This window comes from Homalodisca vitripennis, unplaced genomic scaffold (genome assembly GCF_021130785.1).
Source record: "Homalodisca vitripennis isolate AUS2020 unplaced genomic scaffold, UT_GWSS_2.1 ScUCBcl_2089;HRSCAF=6494, whole genome shotgun sequence".
Taxonomy (NCBI): Eukaryota; Metazoa; Arthropoda; class Insecta; order Hemiptera; family Cicadellidae; genus Homalodisca; species Homalodisca vitripennis.
This window is the reverse complement of record NW_025778260.1, coordinates 2,520-20,239: the sequence shown is the minus strand read 5'-3', so window position 1 is coordinate 20,239 and position 17,720 is coordinate 2,520. Positions and strand designations below refer to the sequence as shown.

Genomic DNA, 17,720 nt, shown 5'->3' with positions numbered 1-17,720 from the left:
GTTTTGTGATGGAAATGTGCATTGAACTCCATGGCAGCCTACACTTGACTAAATTGAGCAGAAAAATAGTTTATTGGAGGTAGAAGTAATTCATGTGGACACTGGTCTTACAAAACAAGATAAGGAATGAATGTACAATACTGGTGAAAGTGATAAGATAAGGAATTAAAACATTGATAAAGGATGTGACCATGAATCCGTAACTAGCATCCACAAAATTATTTTAAACTGCTTTACTTTTTTGTAATCTTCAATTCCTTGTTTTATGAGGCATTTTATAAAATATAAAAATTAAGTACAGTTGCTATTAAATTGTTTTAATCTTTTTGTAGCTTGCGTGTTTTTAATATTCAAAACCGATAAAAGTAGATAACAGAATACTTAACTATGGTCATATGGCATACTATTTTAAAGCCTATTAAATGGCAAAGTTTTTAATATGACTTGACACATTCTTGTGTACAGCGTGTGGTAAAATGATGGGGTTCAATGATATTTCAGTTTTTCTTAAACTTAGCAACTTTGCCATTTGAATCGACCTGAAGCTTAATTTTCTTTTCTTACCGTTTGAACCGATAACTTTTTCAAATTGAAAATTTAATGGAGAATCAAAAAATGATGTAGTTTGCTCACATATGTCTATACTTCACTGAGAAATATTTACGTACAAAAACACGGGTTTTTTAGAAAAACTGAAAATAATTAATTTCAGACCTAGTTTTTGGAGTTAGACTTTTTTATAACCACCATTGTATCACATTTACATTGCATTATAACCCAAAAAATTGTGTCACAGCAAGAGCCATTCACCCTGTATATACTCAGGTAAATTTTTATCCTATACAATTTGCTAAGTAAAAACTGTAATTTCTCTCATGTTGGTCTTGTGATATTTTGCTTGATTGTAATTTTAATGTCTTGTTGTGACTTTGTTTTTTGTTACTGGATTTTGTTATGTTTACTATTGTTCAATTCTGTAAAGTTTATTGTTGTTACAAAGTTATAATTACATTCTAATTTGGCAGACGCACAGAGAGTGACATGTAGCTGTAAATATGAACTGAGCTCATAAAATATGTAATTTTTTTTAATATATTGTTATCATTGATATAAATCTATAAATTTACTTTTAATGTACATTTAACTAACCACATTGTTGGTATCGTGGTTAGTTAGTCTTAAAAATCTTATGTGATCTGATAATTCTAAAAAAATGAAAGAATGATTATATTTACAAGAAAATGTGTGGGTTTACATTATGTATCAAAGAATTAATAAAATTATGTTAGTTTTGTTGATAACATTAAAATTATTTAATTTTTTTATGGTTTTCATAACAATTCCTGTCTTGCCCAGTTTTTCCACGTATTCCAGATCGGTAGACACTCTGACCTGACAATATCACTGGAATGATTACGTTTCTGTTAGTTTTCAAATATTTCAGTAGACTGAATTTAAATTAACAAAAATAAAATACATTTTACTAAAAACGTTTTATTGCATAATTATAAAAAGTATGTTGTACCAACGAGTAACGGTAGAAAAAGTACCGGTTACAGTTTCATATTGATTTAGCCGATTTTACTTTGCTCCTATCAGGTAGACTTTGCTCCGTGGGAGACATTTGTTTTAATTTTGAGGGAATTATTACAAACTGAACTTATAGTGTGGTATATTTGATTTTTGTAAGTTGGCTATCCTGTCTTTACATCGAAGCTATTCTTATGAAGCTGTGTCATCATTGGCCTGTTCAGCGATTACTTGAAAATCATCCTATTATTTTGTTAAATTTTGAACAAACAAATTTCACATCTACAAAATAACTTATTCGTCATTTTCAAGTAAGTATTATGTTTTTTCTTACCTTAGTTTAAGCATTATTAAGATTAGTGACTTATTAGAAGCCTAGTATTACATTATACAGGTTAAGCACATGTTTTTGTTAAGAGAGGTTAGATTTTTCATTCTATGGGGAAACTTTGCTCTACGGTTTTTTTTTGGAGCAAAGTCTACCCACTTCACTACATTTTTTACTTCTGCAAAACATGTTATATGCATTGATGTTTTCAGGTGTAAAACATCGACATTTAACATAAATATTATTGAGCCATCGATATATGTGGTCAATATTACCACCAATGTTAACAGGATGTTTTTTAATCGATGTCAACTCCTATTGAGTTCTGGTTTTGTTTCAGAATGCCAAGAACGTACAAAAGAAAACAAGGATCGAGGCGATATTGTGATTACAGTTTAGATAAGCTAAACCATTGCCTAGAAGCACTAAAACAAAGAAATTACTCAACGAGAAGCGGAGGCAATCTATAAAATACCCCGTCGAACTCTAATTAACAAGCTCAAAACAGGTACTACAGGTGTTCAACATGTGAAAAAACCAGGATATCAACAAATATTCTCACAAGAAGAAGAAGATGCTTTTGAAAAGTGTATTGTTGGATTTTGTGAATTCGGCTTTCCTTTAACAAGTTTTTGATTTACGGATGATAGTACATTCATATTTAAATAAAATGGGTAGAGTAATTAAGAGATTTAAGAACAATGTTCCAGGCAATGAATGGGTGCAGTCCTTTCTCAAACGGCATCCAAAACTGAATGGCTCCAGGTTGGCTTCTAACATAAAAAGAAGTCGGGCTCAGATTGATGCTGATGTTCTCTATGAAAAACATTGACAATTTAACTCCTATTGCAGCTGGTGTACCTCCATCGAACATTTTTAATTACGATGAATCAAACCTTACAGACGACCCTGGGAAGAAAAGAGTAATCGAAAAAGGAGGATGTAAATATCCAGAATTGATTTGTAATAGCAGCAAAACCAGTATATCAATAATGATGTGTAGAAGTGCCGCAGGAGATCTACTTCCTCCTTACGTTGTTTACCGTTCAGATAAACTATGGGATTTGTGGACTGAATGGACCAGCTGGAGCCCGTTACAATAATAGCACTTCTGGATGGTTTGATTCCAATATATTCACAGATTGGTTCCAAAGTTTACTTTTACCAAAATTGAAGAAATTAGATGGAAAGAAAATTGTTATTGGTGATAACTTGCCTCCACACATTACTCCTGAAGTATTACAGCTATGTGAACAAAATGAAATATCGTTTGTGTGCTTACCCTGTACTAATAGTACACATCTAACACGGCCACTTGATGGGGCATTTTTTGCCCCGATGAAGAAAGCTTGGCGAAAGATTTTAACAGAATGGAAGGAAAAATGCTGGTATTAAAAGTGGAAATCTTGAGAAGTCACAGTTTACCAGGCAAAATAACTGGTTATAATGACAAGGAAGTGAACATAAGTTCAATGCAACGCTCACTGAAGTCCTGGAAATGGCCTACCCCAGAAGACAACCATAATTACTTATAGGAGGACATACTTGGGGGAAAAATGCACCAAAGAAACCTTCCAAGCGTGGTTCCTATGAAGTACCAGAGCTAAATCATAGTCTTTAGAACTAATTGATGTTGTTTTCAAACTATTTTTAAGTTTTCAACTAATTACTTTGTGAAAGTTACTATTTTATTCATCATCAATACAAAAATACATTCAGTATTACAATTACATCTGGAGCATTCTATACTCTATTATCACCCTACAATGCACTTAATATAAGTTTTTGGTTGGTTTTACTGATACTTTTTATGTTGGAGCAAAGTACACCCCTTCCATTGGTAGAGTTTGCTCCAATTTTCAACAATTAATAAATCAGCCTTTTTAAAAATATAATACAAAGAAATTATCATAAATTAATTGACTCATATATAATTTTTTTTAAATTGTAAAACATTTTATACAATTAAAAATTAACAGAAATTTAACATTTTCCATTTTGAGTGTCAAGAAATGGAGCAAAGTAACTCCGATTGACGGTATCATGTTTTGCCTAAATTATACTACAATATTTTATATATGTTTAGCGATAGTTTTCATGTGTATCTTTGTGTACATTTACTGTCAGTATATTGGGGCAGACTAATGTGAATAAAGCATAGTCTGCTTTATTCGCATGTGGCGTGGGTAAAGTCAAAAGTGGCTGAAGAGTGAAAGGCCTACTAGCCCATCCCTAGAGTCGGACGTCGCGCACCTGGCTCGGGTCCCCCGCTCGGCAAATGTCGGAGGCGCTCGGTAAGTTCCGATCCCTTCCACAGCAACTACTCATTGCCCTCCCTACAACCGATTTTTCCAGCGCTCCAAGCGGATTTTTGAAACATCGTACTGCGATTTCTGGCCTGTGGTAGAGCGCACCCATAATACGTAGCAAGAATGCTCCAAGTCTGAGATGATAGAATGCGGACTTACATGAGGAGTAGTGTGTCATGTCGCTCAGTGTCAATGCACCGACTGAATGCGAACTGCGATTTTTGGGGCGGTAAAAACGGGGTGGGTCTGAAAAAAGACTTCCTGCAGAGCCGCCTAATGAGATAGGTTGAGATTCAAGGGTTGCAATATAGTGAGATCTACCTGCACCCCTGTCCGCCCAGCTAGAGTCCCGCTATTCGCGAATATCTGGTTCAAGTCCAACAACAGGTCTCTCCCCACTCTGTGCACGCGGAACCCAATACTGCCAGGAGATGTGAATAGTTTCTTACTGTATCAGGTTGTAACCCAGGAAATGGGAGATAGGGCTTTGTTGGAACTAGAGAATAGAGCATTGTATTATATCTGCAATACACTCATTTAATGCCTACATAAAAAAGACTGTGCTGACTTTTTAGTACGTATGTGCTGTAACGACTCCTGGAAGAGTCCAGACCAAACGATATTCAATCAAACAATCGGTTCTCTGAGCGTATAAAAAAATTGAACAATACAACTGAACTATTATATTACCAAACACGGGGTGGTGTGAAAAACCTATTAAAAAAGTATAACGTATTTGAAAATGTAAGTAAAAAATCGGAGCGATCCAAGGAAAGTTAGCTTAAATAACAATTGCAGTGAACTAATATAAATATTCTCGAATTGAGATTTGTCCCACAAGTTACTTGTGACCAAGATATAACTCATGTTTTGCCTTTACAATAAGACGCGAAAGGAATTGGAAAGTTATCTCGGAGATCCTAAATAAAGCACCTTGGCGAAGACATGACGCGCTGCCCGTGGCGGTGACTCGGGGTTGTGCTACTTACGTTGCCCAATCATCCCCAACACCGCTACATACCCAGAAGTTAGTTAATAACTTTAATTGAGATTTGGTAATTTATTAATATTTAATTGGAACTGTTTTATAGTGAACTGTTAATTGGTACTTAATATTGAACTTGAACAATTGTTAGAGAGAGTTGTAATCTGAATTGCAGAGACTTGAAAGTGAAGGTTCTACTAGTGTAAAAAGAAGTTTAAATTTATATTTTTTGAATTGTGAGTGTACTTAAAAGTGTACATTTTTATTTTAGTTATTTCCAAGTGGTATTTGATTTTTATTTTAAAACTTTATTATTTTATTTTAGAAGATAGCTCTGATTTTTAGTTTGATATATTTGATTAATATTTTGATTTCTTGCCAAAGGAATTTTTAAATTTACTAAAAGGTTTGTCAATTCTTTATGGAAAATAGAGTGATAAAAATTCTGAAACGTTGAACTTATTAATTTGCCAGTTTAAAATAAATCCATTATTTTTATTTAGAACTGTGATTTTTATTTTTAGACAAACCAGATAATATTTGATAGTTAACAAATTTAGTAATAAATTGTACTGAATATTCACTAGGAACTTACTAATCAAAAAAATATTTTATATCGTCTTGGATGTCTCATTGATAATTTAAATATTAATACTCTGGTATATTAATATCAACAATCCAAGTCGTTATAATAGGATATCCATAAACTGGAGTTGTTACCCTTGTGTCCGACTATGATGATCATTTTGTTGGAGTCGATTTGTCCATGTCAGTTACCTAAGAGCAGTAATTTTATTATTCGAGAGAGTCGTGATTTTTCAATTGAAAATTTTGTACTTTTTCAAAGCTGATTGAACAAGGATCTTGTGTAGATGTGTATTTTGCTGAAGTTCAGGAAAAATATGATGAATTTTACTTTGATTAGTGTTGCCAAAAAAACTTAACATGGTTGGATCACAAAAAGGAAAAAGCAATTTGACAGAATTTAAAAAATGTATGAAACATTCTACATCTGCTTAAAAGATTAATGATGTAAGGAAAAGTTATGCTCAAATAATAACAGTTTAAAAAACCTCTAAAAAGATTCTTTGACCACAAAAGAACTCCTCAAAAAACTGTATGGAATTTGAATGCTAAAGATAGAAAAACAAGTATGTGAAATTAGAAAATGTCTCTGTACAAAAAGAAGGCAGACCTACTGTGGTACAAGAGTTGTGGGAAATATATTTAATGAATATTTCTGAATAATGTAAAAAATACATATGCTACTAGCATGACAACACAAAATGATTATCTCTGTTGTTTCAAAAACAAGTGACAAAACCTCTTTTATAGAGCCACATATTCACTTAAGACCAATTAATAAATTTTAAGTTGAGAAATTAATAGCTAATCTTACAAATATATCTTCAAGTGGGTTTTATGAAATCCCAATTTCTGTATTGAAACAGAAAATTGTTAATAGAACAGGTAAGTTCTATACTAGCACATCTTATAAACTCTTCATTTGTTTCCAGTATTTTTTTCTAACAAGCTGAAAATAGCACAAGTAATACCAATTTACATTTAAAAGATGACAAGAAAAATGTTACTAATTATCAACTTAAGTTACAGTTTCATTGTATTATCAAAAATATATGAAAAAATTGTTTACAATCAATTAATAGAATTTTTGAAAAATAATAGCCTTATAGATAATACTTAACATGATTTCCGTTGTTACAGGTCAGTAACCACAGCATTAGTATAATTTCTTGAATCAATTATAGACTCAAAATAAAAAGGACAACAAACTATACGAATCTTTATGGACTTGTCCAACTTACAAGAGTGTTATACATTTAATTTAATTAGGAAATTAAACTACTTGGGAGTTTTAAAAAATCATTGAGATGGTTCAAATCATATTTAACTAAAAGATCCCAGAATGTAGAAATTTCATTTCCAAAAAATAGTTTCAAGGGTAGTATCTGACCTAGAAACCATTCAACTTTGAGTTTCTCAGGGATAGATTTTGAGCCCTTTGCTGTTTCTTGTGCTACTTAAAAAATATTGGTTCATCATTCTCAAGGATACCCCAGGGTAATATCTGCCTTTATACAGATGATTCTATATTGAAAATACCTGGGATGTCTACAAATCAAGTTGATGAACTTTCTAACACAGATCTAATGAATATTAAAGGTACGTAACTGACCATAACCTCATCTTAAACATTAAAAAAAACTGTTTAAAATATTTCAAAACGCATAAAAATCAATGCCAAGCAGAACCAACTTTATAATTTGACAATCAATTCATTTCAAGGCAAATAATGAACTTTCTAGGTATAATGATTGATGAAAATTTAAGCTGGGATCAACGTGTAAGTAAAATATTATTGAAAATTCACTCTGGAATATATCCCCTGTCAAAAATGTTCAACTATTTGCGATATTTCAACATTAAGAATGATTTATTTTGCATATGTGCATTCTCACATAGCATATGGCATAAGTATTTATAGATTAGCTAAAAGATTTACCATGAATCTAATTTTAAAAACCCCAAAAATATCAATTAGAGTTATATTGAGACTGGGCACACAAGATTTAGTTAAGGAGCAATTTATAAATCTTAAAATATTTAGTTATTTATTAAAAAAGTTATTTACTCTTTGAGTGAGTTATTTTTGCAATACACTGTAAAAAACAAGTTAGACTTAGTGACCTAAAATAGGAAATCTTACAAGGTATTTAGTATATACCTTGTAAATACCAAACAAATTAAATTAATATACATATTTTAATGTATTACTTATACATATGACACTATTCAATTGTGTTACAGGCACAGATTATGAATAAATATTGAATTGATTATATTAAATTGAACAAAAGTTAAAATGTGCTAGAGATTTTGTAGGATCATGAGTAAACTGTTAAAAGGAGTTATGGTTAAATGTATTTATTCAGTATAAAGAAATTATGTTAAAATTACAATCTTAAACATATAACATCACTATAACATCACAATAGTTATCATTAATTACATAAAAAAATATATGTATCTCATATATCACACTTTACAAAACAAGAATTGATAAAAAAAGATGTTATTCTTCATCGGAACTGGATGACGAGAGAATGTAGTCAGGTTGAGCAGAGATGGGCCTCTCCTCTTCGTTAAACCTGTCAGGCCAACAATTCCTGTCTTTGAAGAACCGTATGTGCTGTTTTGACAGTACTGTAATTATTTCAGCTTTGACCTAAAACAGTACAAATCAAGAAATTGTTAATATTAGTAAATAAGTGTTTTAAAACTCTATAATTTATAGTTACATAATTATTTTTATGTAGTGAAGAAACAACAGCCAAATATAAAACAATCAGCAATGGCTATTCTTTGGTTTATATGGAGATAAAATCCCAGAATGTACAACTCAACCCTCTTCTTATCCTTCTCAACTAGTCAATAGTATTCAGCCAGACTGTCAACCTATTCTACACATTATCAGCATCACTTAAGTGGTAGTCATCACACCATCTTATAATCTTTAAACCCTTTGACTATTACTACTGTAGTGCCACCTACGGTAATCTGGATAGCCATGTGGGAAGTGCAATGGTGCTAAAGAGTTTTCAGAATAACATCTATTGAAAAAAATCTCTCTCGCCTTAATTACGTATTCAATCTAACAGAAAGAAGAAGAAACACTTTCAAGTAGTTTCCATCCTTAGATCACAGTTACTCCTCTGTTTATTTCTTTTCGGTTCTAATTTACTGCCATGTGACCTTGTTCAATCACTTGTCCTAAATGATAAGCTGATTCTATTTGTATTTGTGTACAATTCTGTTTCAAAATCTGATACAATTGTGTTGTAACCTAATTTTTACATTGCGGGTGACCTGATAGTTGGAAAACGTTTTTTGTGTTTAGCATGAGTAAATAAACATAAGTGTCTGTGTAATTACTAACACATGCATGGAGTGTAGTTACTGTAAGTGTTTGTGAACAAGGAAAATTTGTTGTGCACTTTTATAGAGAAAAAACCACCAGTCACAGGGTTAATCAGAAGAGAATGTAATTGATATTCTCCAGCACTGCTTTGACAATGGTCATGCTGAGAATGCCTCAGTTCTAAGTTCCATCTTGTCAGAGTTAGAGTGTAAAATGTACGTTGAATAAATACAAATAGAGCTAATATTAAAACAAAATGTCAGTATATTGCTTATTTTAATTGATTAGTGGTTTTAATGAAATAATGAGCAACATACACACTTCAGGTCAGCATATTTGTCCTAATTTACTCCTTTAAAGTTTTGTGTAGAAAGGAGAGCAAAAGGAAAGAAGAGGAAAGAAACAATACACCAATAGACAAGAAAATGATAGTGACCTGAAATCATCAACAACAGCACGCACCACTTACCCAAGATCCCATAATCTCAATTTATTATCTGGCAGGCTAGAAGTTGAAACGACCCGACATAGATAAATATTGTCAATTTGCCAAGCCATGTCAGTAATGGTAATCAGGATAAGTTATTTCTCATTGTACGATTAAACCAATACATTCAGTCATATTTCACTATTTTCTGATATAGCTGGATTACTTCTTCAGTGTATGTAATATATTTAAAACACTTAAAGTATTTTTCTGTATACTATTCTATGTGAGCAATTTTTGATGTAACTTACCTTATCTCCTTCCGGTATCCTCTCCACCAGAACGAAGTCTCCTCGTTTGACCCATACGCTTTTGCGGAACTTACTGGGCATAGAAACAAGGAAGACATCACCAGTGGCACTCTCTACATCATGAAGATTATTGCCCCGACCTGCTTTAACACGCACAATCTCTTGTCCTTCACTCGGCACCTGGAGCACAGATTGCTGCAGCTCAGCATACACATGTTTTCTCTTGGTGGATGAAGACATTTTCATCTACACAGACAAAAAATAAATGAATTGCATTATCTTTTTCACTATTCAATATATAAGCTTCAATCAATAGTCTTAATTGTAATGCATTACACAGTTAAGAGATTAAAATTTAATAATCAGCTACAACTTGTGTCATAAAATCCTGTTAAAAAATCCTCAGATATAAATTGAGGAACAAAAAATTAGTTAAAGGTTAAAAGAATACATTCTAGAATTAATGTAAATTGTACAAGTCCTTAATACAGAATTGCTTATTTTAAATATGAGTACAATGAATATGTAGAGTGTAAAAATGACATGACAACATTCCTAACAAAAAGAAATTCAAACAAGAATTTCAGAAGATGGAAGAGATGTTCCATCACACGACTTCAAGGGTTGAACATCCTTAAATCAAGCAGGACAACTTTTAAATGTTTAAAAAATTAAAGGCAATAAAATTATGCCTTCCTTCATAGTTTCTTATCTTATGGAATTAATGTATAGGACAATGGTAACACAAAAAAAATATTAATTTTACAAAATCGTGCAATCAAGATTATAGCTAATGTAAACACAATGATTCACTGTAAACCTTTATTTAAAAAGTATGGTATTCTTACAGTACCTGCACTGTATATTTTAGATATGTATACAAAAATAAATTTACAATGCCATACTTACGATTAGATCAGTTCATAACCATATGACTATAAACTCAAATTGTCTTAGAATATCTCAATGTAGTCTTAAAATTGTTTTGCAGAAACAGGCATTAAACTCTACAACTCTCTTCCTTCATATCTTAAATCTCTTAAATGATACTGCTATACACTGTGAAGATGTTCTGGCAATAAAGAATTTGCATTTGACCCAACCCAATAAAGAAATTTAATATTATTTCTCTTTTAGTGTTGAAACAAGTTAATATGTTGAAGGAAAATTTACATTTTTAATTTCAGACAACCCGTAAATAATAACTGTGCAACAATCAATTTTTACTGTTTTTTTGCTGAGAGGAAGGGAGGGAAAGATTGAATTTCGGATCAATTACTTTACAAAAATAAATGTATGTATTAATTTAAAGCCCATACAAAGAGTACACATCATTACAAACATTGCTTGGCCTTTGGGAATTGAAGTAGTTCCTGTAACTCTACGTCAAGAATTTAAAATTTTTCACTGCTTAATCAAAATACAAATGCCGATTTTTTTTATTTCACATCATGATAGTTTTTTGACATACATAGTGATAGTGCCAGACAAGAGACGACAGGTCAGTAGTGTGCACAGTAGTCGATCGCACTTTTCCCCCACTACAAAATTTGTCACTGCCAAGTTTCGGTAGTCATTTTGTACTGAACTACCAGCACAATAAACATGGCCACTCCTATTGATTCTCCTGCCAAATGCAAATTGAGGAGTGATATTCTTATTATATTATTCCCGCAAGTAGAAGAGAGTAGTTCAGCAAAAATCCATCGGAGAACGTGTGGTGTTTACGGAGAAAACATTATGAGTGATGGTGTTGTTCATGAATGGTGTTCAAAAGTTTAAAAATGGCCGAGCTGACGTCCATGTTGAAGGAGGTTAAAGACGCATACATACCACGATGAAGAAGATTTTTTAAAATCAATTGTAACACAAGATATAACATGGATTCTTTATGACACGCTTGAAACAAAACAACAATCCCAACAGTGGATGCAAAACATTCACAGAACAAATCCAAAATTTCAAGCAAAACTTTCTACAACCGAAAACTTATGGCTACAGTCTTTTGGAACCAAAAAGGTATGTTGCTTGTTGAGTTCATGCAGCCAAAGGACCATGATTAATGCACCTGTTTATTGCCAAACCTTACAACGTTTGCAACCATCCATCCAGAAGAAGAGAAAAGGCATGCTGACGTCTGGAATTGTTTTGCTGCATTACAATGTCCACCCTCACAGTGCTGGTGTAACCCAACAGTTTTTTCAATAATTTCAGTTGAACATTTTTTGACCACTCACAATACAGTCCTGACATAGCACAGAGCGACTTCAATCTTTTTTTCTGAACTGAAGAAACAGCTTGGCACATTCCAACTACTCAGAAACTATATGACAAGGTCACAACAATTTAAATTCACTGGCTGCACATTTTATGAAGAGGGCATTTGGGAAGCTTATCCACAGTTATGTAAAATGTCTTAAATTTTAAGTTGATTATGTTGAGATGTACACATAATAGTGAAAACATTTTGGTAGTAAAATAATTTTTTCTATTCACTTGTCTTTTATTTATGGTCCATAGGAGGTTGAAAAATAACCACCCTCATATTTTGAATCTCAACCTTACCAACTACAACCAGTGGAAGTTCTGCCCCAGTGGCGTTATCAAAGGTACATATACAAAGGTTTTTTGTTTGTTATTGATGTGAGAGATCCCTTCTATCTGAACAGCAGTGTGAATAAGTTACACACATTTTATAAGTCTTAAAACTCCATATATATTTTTTTTATTCCTTCCTTACTTACAGGAGTGGAAGCATACAAGTGGAGAAGGTAGACACGCACTTATAAGGAAAAATTATTTATAGTTCATTTTTCGCAAATCAGCAGTGTTACAATAAAACCTTTTTCTTCAAAATAAATTAATTAACTGTAGGTAATTATTAAGTCTTATATGTAGTTTTCATAATTCTCAGTAAAAAATACTGTTTAAAATCTTTTACTAGTTATTTTTAATTTACCAATTTTTCATTAATCACTTGTCAGTTACCATTTTAAGCCTCTTTTGTATGTAATGAATTCTACCTATATTATCCAAATGATTTTAAAATTTTACATTAGTTATTAAATATTGTTTTACAGTATAATAAATACAAAAGCTCAATTCATTCATTCAAAAATTTCATTGTATAGACATGAGTATGAACTGTCATAAGATATATATATATATATATATATATATATATATATATATATATATATATATATATATATAAATATATGCAATGTTATAATATTGTAAATGCTATTTTCTGGGAAATGTGTTTTACTGAACAAATGTTACACCTTGTTTCACATTGAACAATAATAGTAACAACAGTAGTTCTTTTGCAACTATAAATGTGTACAATTCGTAATGTTTGAAGCACCAGGGTGCAACTTATGTTGCTTTTCTTAACATTATCATTAAGATTTTGTTACGTGCTGTATTGTGTGAGATCCACCTAGCTTCTACAAATGTTCTATTTATGACGCTAAATCTGAAAAAAACCTCTGATGCACACATCTTTTGATTTGCAACGCCTGTCTCAATTGATTTACTGTGAAATGCACTATGCTCAGCACTTAGCATGCTCTAACCTCAAAGGATCTATGATTCCAACAAAGATAAAGGATTTATGTGTTTGTGAACTCAGAACAGGAAGAAAAGGATGTCTAGATATCTTCCTGTAAATATGACTAACTCACCGCTGAAGCCGATGTTAGTAAATAAAGAAATTAATATTATGATCAGATAACTGCAGTGACCAGAACAAGAACCAGTGTATGATAGAATTGTATCTTGTGTTTTTGGCCATTGGTAGATGTACAGAAATTGTTCACAAATATCCAGTAAAGAGACACACATTTTTAATTTGTGACAGGGACTTAGCTATAATAGAAAAACGTAATATTAAATGTAATCCTATACTATTGTGATATTTGTAACTTAAACATAACCGTAACGACTACTCTAATGACGACTTTTGGGAATTTACCTGAGATCTGTCTCTATAACTGTACATCTCATACAAATTGGACATATTTATGGGTTTTTACCCATAATGCCTTGAGAGCTCTATTCATTCGTCGTTCACGCTGAACCGCACGTATGGTCGAGGGGATGTCATATTCAACCCTATGGATGCAACGTTACCTGCCGCCTTTGTGGTCATGACACCTCCAAGAGTAGAGATGTGGACACAATACCGTTACCGGGAACAGGACGGTCTCTCGTGCGGTAACCTCCTTCCTTCCCATATGCTATTTTTGAGGGTTTACGCAGAGCCGAGTTTCAAGAGGAAACACCGCAGTGTCCCACGCCACTTATTTGCAATATTCTTTTATATATTTTATATATAAATTATTTGTTTCTTCAACTAAACTTAAAGGGCTTTATAAATGTGATTATTTTGAAAAATTTTCAAACAATTACCATGAAGTGAATTTAATATTGTTATAAACATATAAAATTGCTTTCTGCTAAGGTAGAAACTATGAACTCTGATCATTTAAATATTTGCCAAAGAAATTGTACAGTTTTGGCGTTTTAGAGTCGCTTAGTGCTCACGACTTAAAATTTATAACCTCCGTTTTTAAGTCCAGTTACAAATACAGTTCAAATACTCGGTCTGGGTAGTCAACGTACAGATATATAATACAAATACTCGGTCTGGGTAGTCAACGTACAGAGGTATAATACAAATACTCGGTCTGGGTAGTCAACGTACAGAGATATAATACAAATACTCGGTTTGGGTAGTCAACGTACAGAGCATAATACAAATACATGTAGTGCATTGTCATGAACGCAGGTGCTTGATCATTTCAGTACACGTTTAGAGAATTAAGTTTCAAAAGAACAATACATATTACAAGGCGTATGGTTATAAAATATATTAATGTGTTTCAGAACAATGTTGTGACATCAAATTAATATGAGTAGTTTCGCATAGTGATAAGTCTTTTAAACACAAGGCGTTTTAAAATTAATTCAAACTAAATGTTTGCCACCACATGAGTTGACAAATCCACCCGATATGAGTTATAAACTTCACTGTAACAGTTAAACTAAATGTCGAGTTAATCGTTTTATAAAACACACGGAAAAACATATTACTTACAAATTACCTACGTCGGTTGATGATATTTATATAATTAGAGTGCAATACAATTTGAATATCTGTTAATGTTGAAGTTTATAATAGTATAATCTAATATACAAGTAGGTACCCTGATAGGTACTGATTGCATTGACATAACATTAGTTTTAAAAGAATTGTAACAGACCAACGAAGAAGTCTACCGCCAACAGTCTAAAGTAAGAACACGCATACTCTATTTAGTCATCGCGATAGAAACGGAAACACATTCTGTTTCATAATTACAACGAAACTTTTTGAAATGGGGGAGCTATATTATTTTTTAAATATGCATAATATTTCAGTTTGCACTCCTTGTTATATAAAACAATGTAAAGTTTTTTTTCAGATCTAGTCCTGCTTTTAGGCTATAAACGCATTGTAAATATACATCTCTTTCTACTTGACTATCATTGTGAATAGTTTTATTCATTGTCAACTGTTTTTGTTTTTATATTTAAAAGCTTAGTTTAAAACTTTTTGAAGCTCCAAGAATTCAAGAATTCAAAAATAAAATTTGAATAGTGAAATATTTTGCGTGAATACTTTCATAAATTTTTATTACAACTAACAAATATGGGGAAACATTACTGTAAAATAATTTTAACCCAAACACATTTAATAATTCAATTTCATAAAAATAAGTTAGGACTTGAATAAAAGTACGTTTTATATTTTCCTGAATATTTCTGTATAGTGGTTATAAGAATTTGTATATTTTGTTTAAAGTAACAATTAAAAAATCGTTTTCTGTATAAGTTAACAGTATTCATAAATAATTTCAGTATACAATTAACAAAATCGTTCAAGAAAAGAATAACTAACCTTACTCAAGGACGAGACTACTCCAACTGGTGGTAGTGAACTGTTGTATAATCAGCTGATCAGTTGTCGCGAGCACTACAAGTAGTCGACTGACCTAACCTCACAACTAACCATTGCCTGACTACCGCAACAATCTGCACAACTACCCCTTCCCTCCCCTCCTATGCTTGCTATCTCTAGTAGCTGTGGTGGGGGCACCAAAGGGTTGCGATTTTCACTTTCCGCAATGTCTGTCGATTTCACGTAAACTTGTGTCCTCCAAATTACGCACTCCCGTCCTTGTAGACGACACTAATGTTACTTTCACCCTTTCCTTCATAGACTTCCCGCAGAGGGTGGTCGGTATTGTGCCTTGACTTTCGTATTAATCTTAACTTTCATTCATACAGTGTTGTGGAGGAATGTGTATAAAAAATATCGATGTTTGAATAATCCAACGATTGAGAAATTTAAAACAGACCCACTGTCTGTCTTACTTACAAACTGGGTGTTTTACTTACAAACTCACTAACGCATATGATCTAATCGTTACAAACTGTTTACGGTCACTTCTATTATTAAGATTTATAAATAAAATATGTTCACTTTTAATCATATATCTTATAGGTAACCATTAAAATATATATATACACCAGTTTCAAGTGTATGTTTCACAATTTACAAACCAAAGGTCATTTCAACCAGCAAAATATTATTGTCAAATAAAATAATTTTTATTCGTTAAATATAAATACATTGTACATAAACACATCATGCAATATAGCACTGATTATAATACACCTAAATATAAATTACAGTGACAGTGCATAGTTTAAAGATATACATGTGGTGTCTAACTTGTGACTCTTGGTTGAAAGATAATTGAGTAATTAATACAATTTCCCTATTTAATACAGTAAATTCACAACAATTACAGGAAAATAGCATTTTCTTACTTTATTTTTGGGGTTTCTATATTGACGGATTCTTTAATGATTGTCAACACAAGCATCTTAAAACATTTTCATGAAACTAACCGTATATTTTCAATCAACCGATGGAGAGTAATGGAGCGTATAGATAAAGAAACTTAAAGTTGTAAATCAATATAAAGGACAAGAAATCTCTTATATCTTTTACCCGTAATATAAATGACGAATTATTTAATAGATTAGTTTATCAAACTATTAATAAGGGACGAGATTTTAAACTGATTTTGAAACAATTATTCGTGTTTTAAAACTTTGTTCAGGAATGGTTTCACTTCTTTTGAAGAGTATAGAAAAAAGTTTCCGCAATAGAGCTGGTTCTTGCATCTTTAAAAATATTTTCTTGTGTTCTAGAACCGGAGTAAATACAAATTAAGTTATTAGTTTGTTCTTAATAACTAAATACTATTTTAACGTTATAGTCATCCCTTCTAATTATTTATTCTAGATTTCAACTACTGAAAGTACTTAACACAGTCATGCATTGATATTTCAGTGTTTTGACAGACAAATAACGAAAGAACAATAGTTCAAGTGCTCTTCTCCGAGCATAATAATTTGTTCACTAAATCAAATAAATTAGGCAACTAATTACGTGCTCAGGATCCAGTTCCAGCGGGACTCATCATGATGATGTCCGCACCCAGTCTGCACAAACACTTGATTCAGAGAATACAAACATATCAAAATGACGGTATATTCGCTAAGTGATAAGTGTATTGTTGGGAATATGAGTTCTGACAGCTGGAGAATTGCCCCGGCCAAAGGTCGAGTGAAACGTCATCGCCAGGGTTTCTGTAAACAGACCATGTGTACTCAGGCTTATGTGATCACATAAGTCTGGCTAACAAATATTGCTATTGTCTCTGTATTAGATAGCTTTCATAGCAATCTATTTCATTCCTATCACCCTAATGGCAATATTTGCTAGTAGTGTCCCCATAACTTTGAACCTAATTTAAAGCTTTCTTGGGAAAT

The 17,720-nt window shown here is 32.1% G+C and overlaps 1 protein-coding gene across 2 annotated transcripts; it reads right to left on the bottom strand.

Annotated features, from left to right (window-relative positions):
• Positions 1-8,198: 8,198 nt before the first annotated feature.
• On the bottom strand, positions 8,199-17,421 carry LOC124371853 (probable RNA-binding protein EIF1AD). 2 transcript variants are annotated; one of them, XM_046830215.1, is made up of 3 exons: positions 17,338-17,421; positions 9,831-10,076; positions 8,199-8,399 (listed from the first exon to the last, which is right to left on the bottom strand). In XM_046830215.1, the coding sequence occupies exons 2-3, from the start codon at positions 10,074-10,076 to the stop codon at positions 8,247-8,249; spliced, it is 399 nt and encodes a 132-aa protein (XP_046686171.1). In that variant the 5' UTR covers positions 17,338-17,421; the 3' UTR covers positions 8,199-8,246. The 2 variants fall into 2 exon arrangements, with proteins under 2 accessions (XP_046686171.1, XP_046686170.1); XM_046830214.1 differs by lacking the exon at positions 17,338-17,421 and adding an exon at positions 15,775-16,021.
• Between the last annotated feature and the right edge of the window lie 299 nt (positions 17,422-17,720).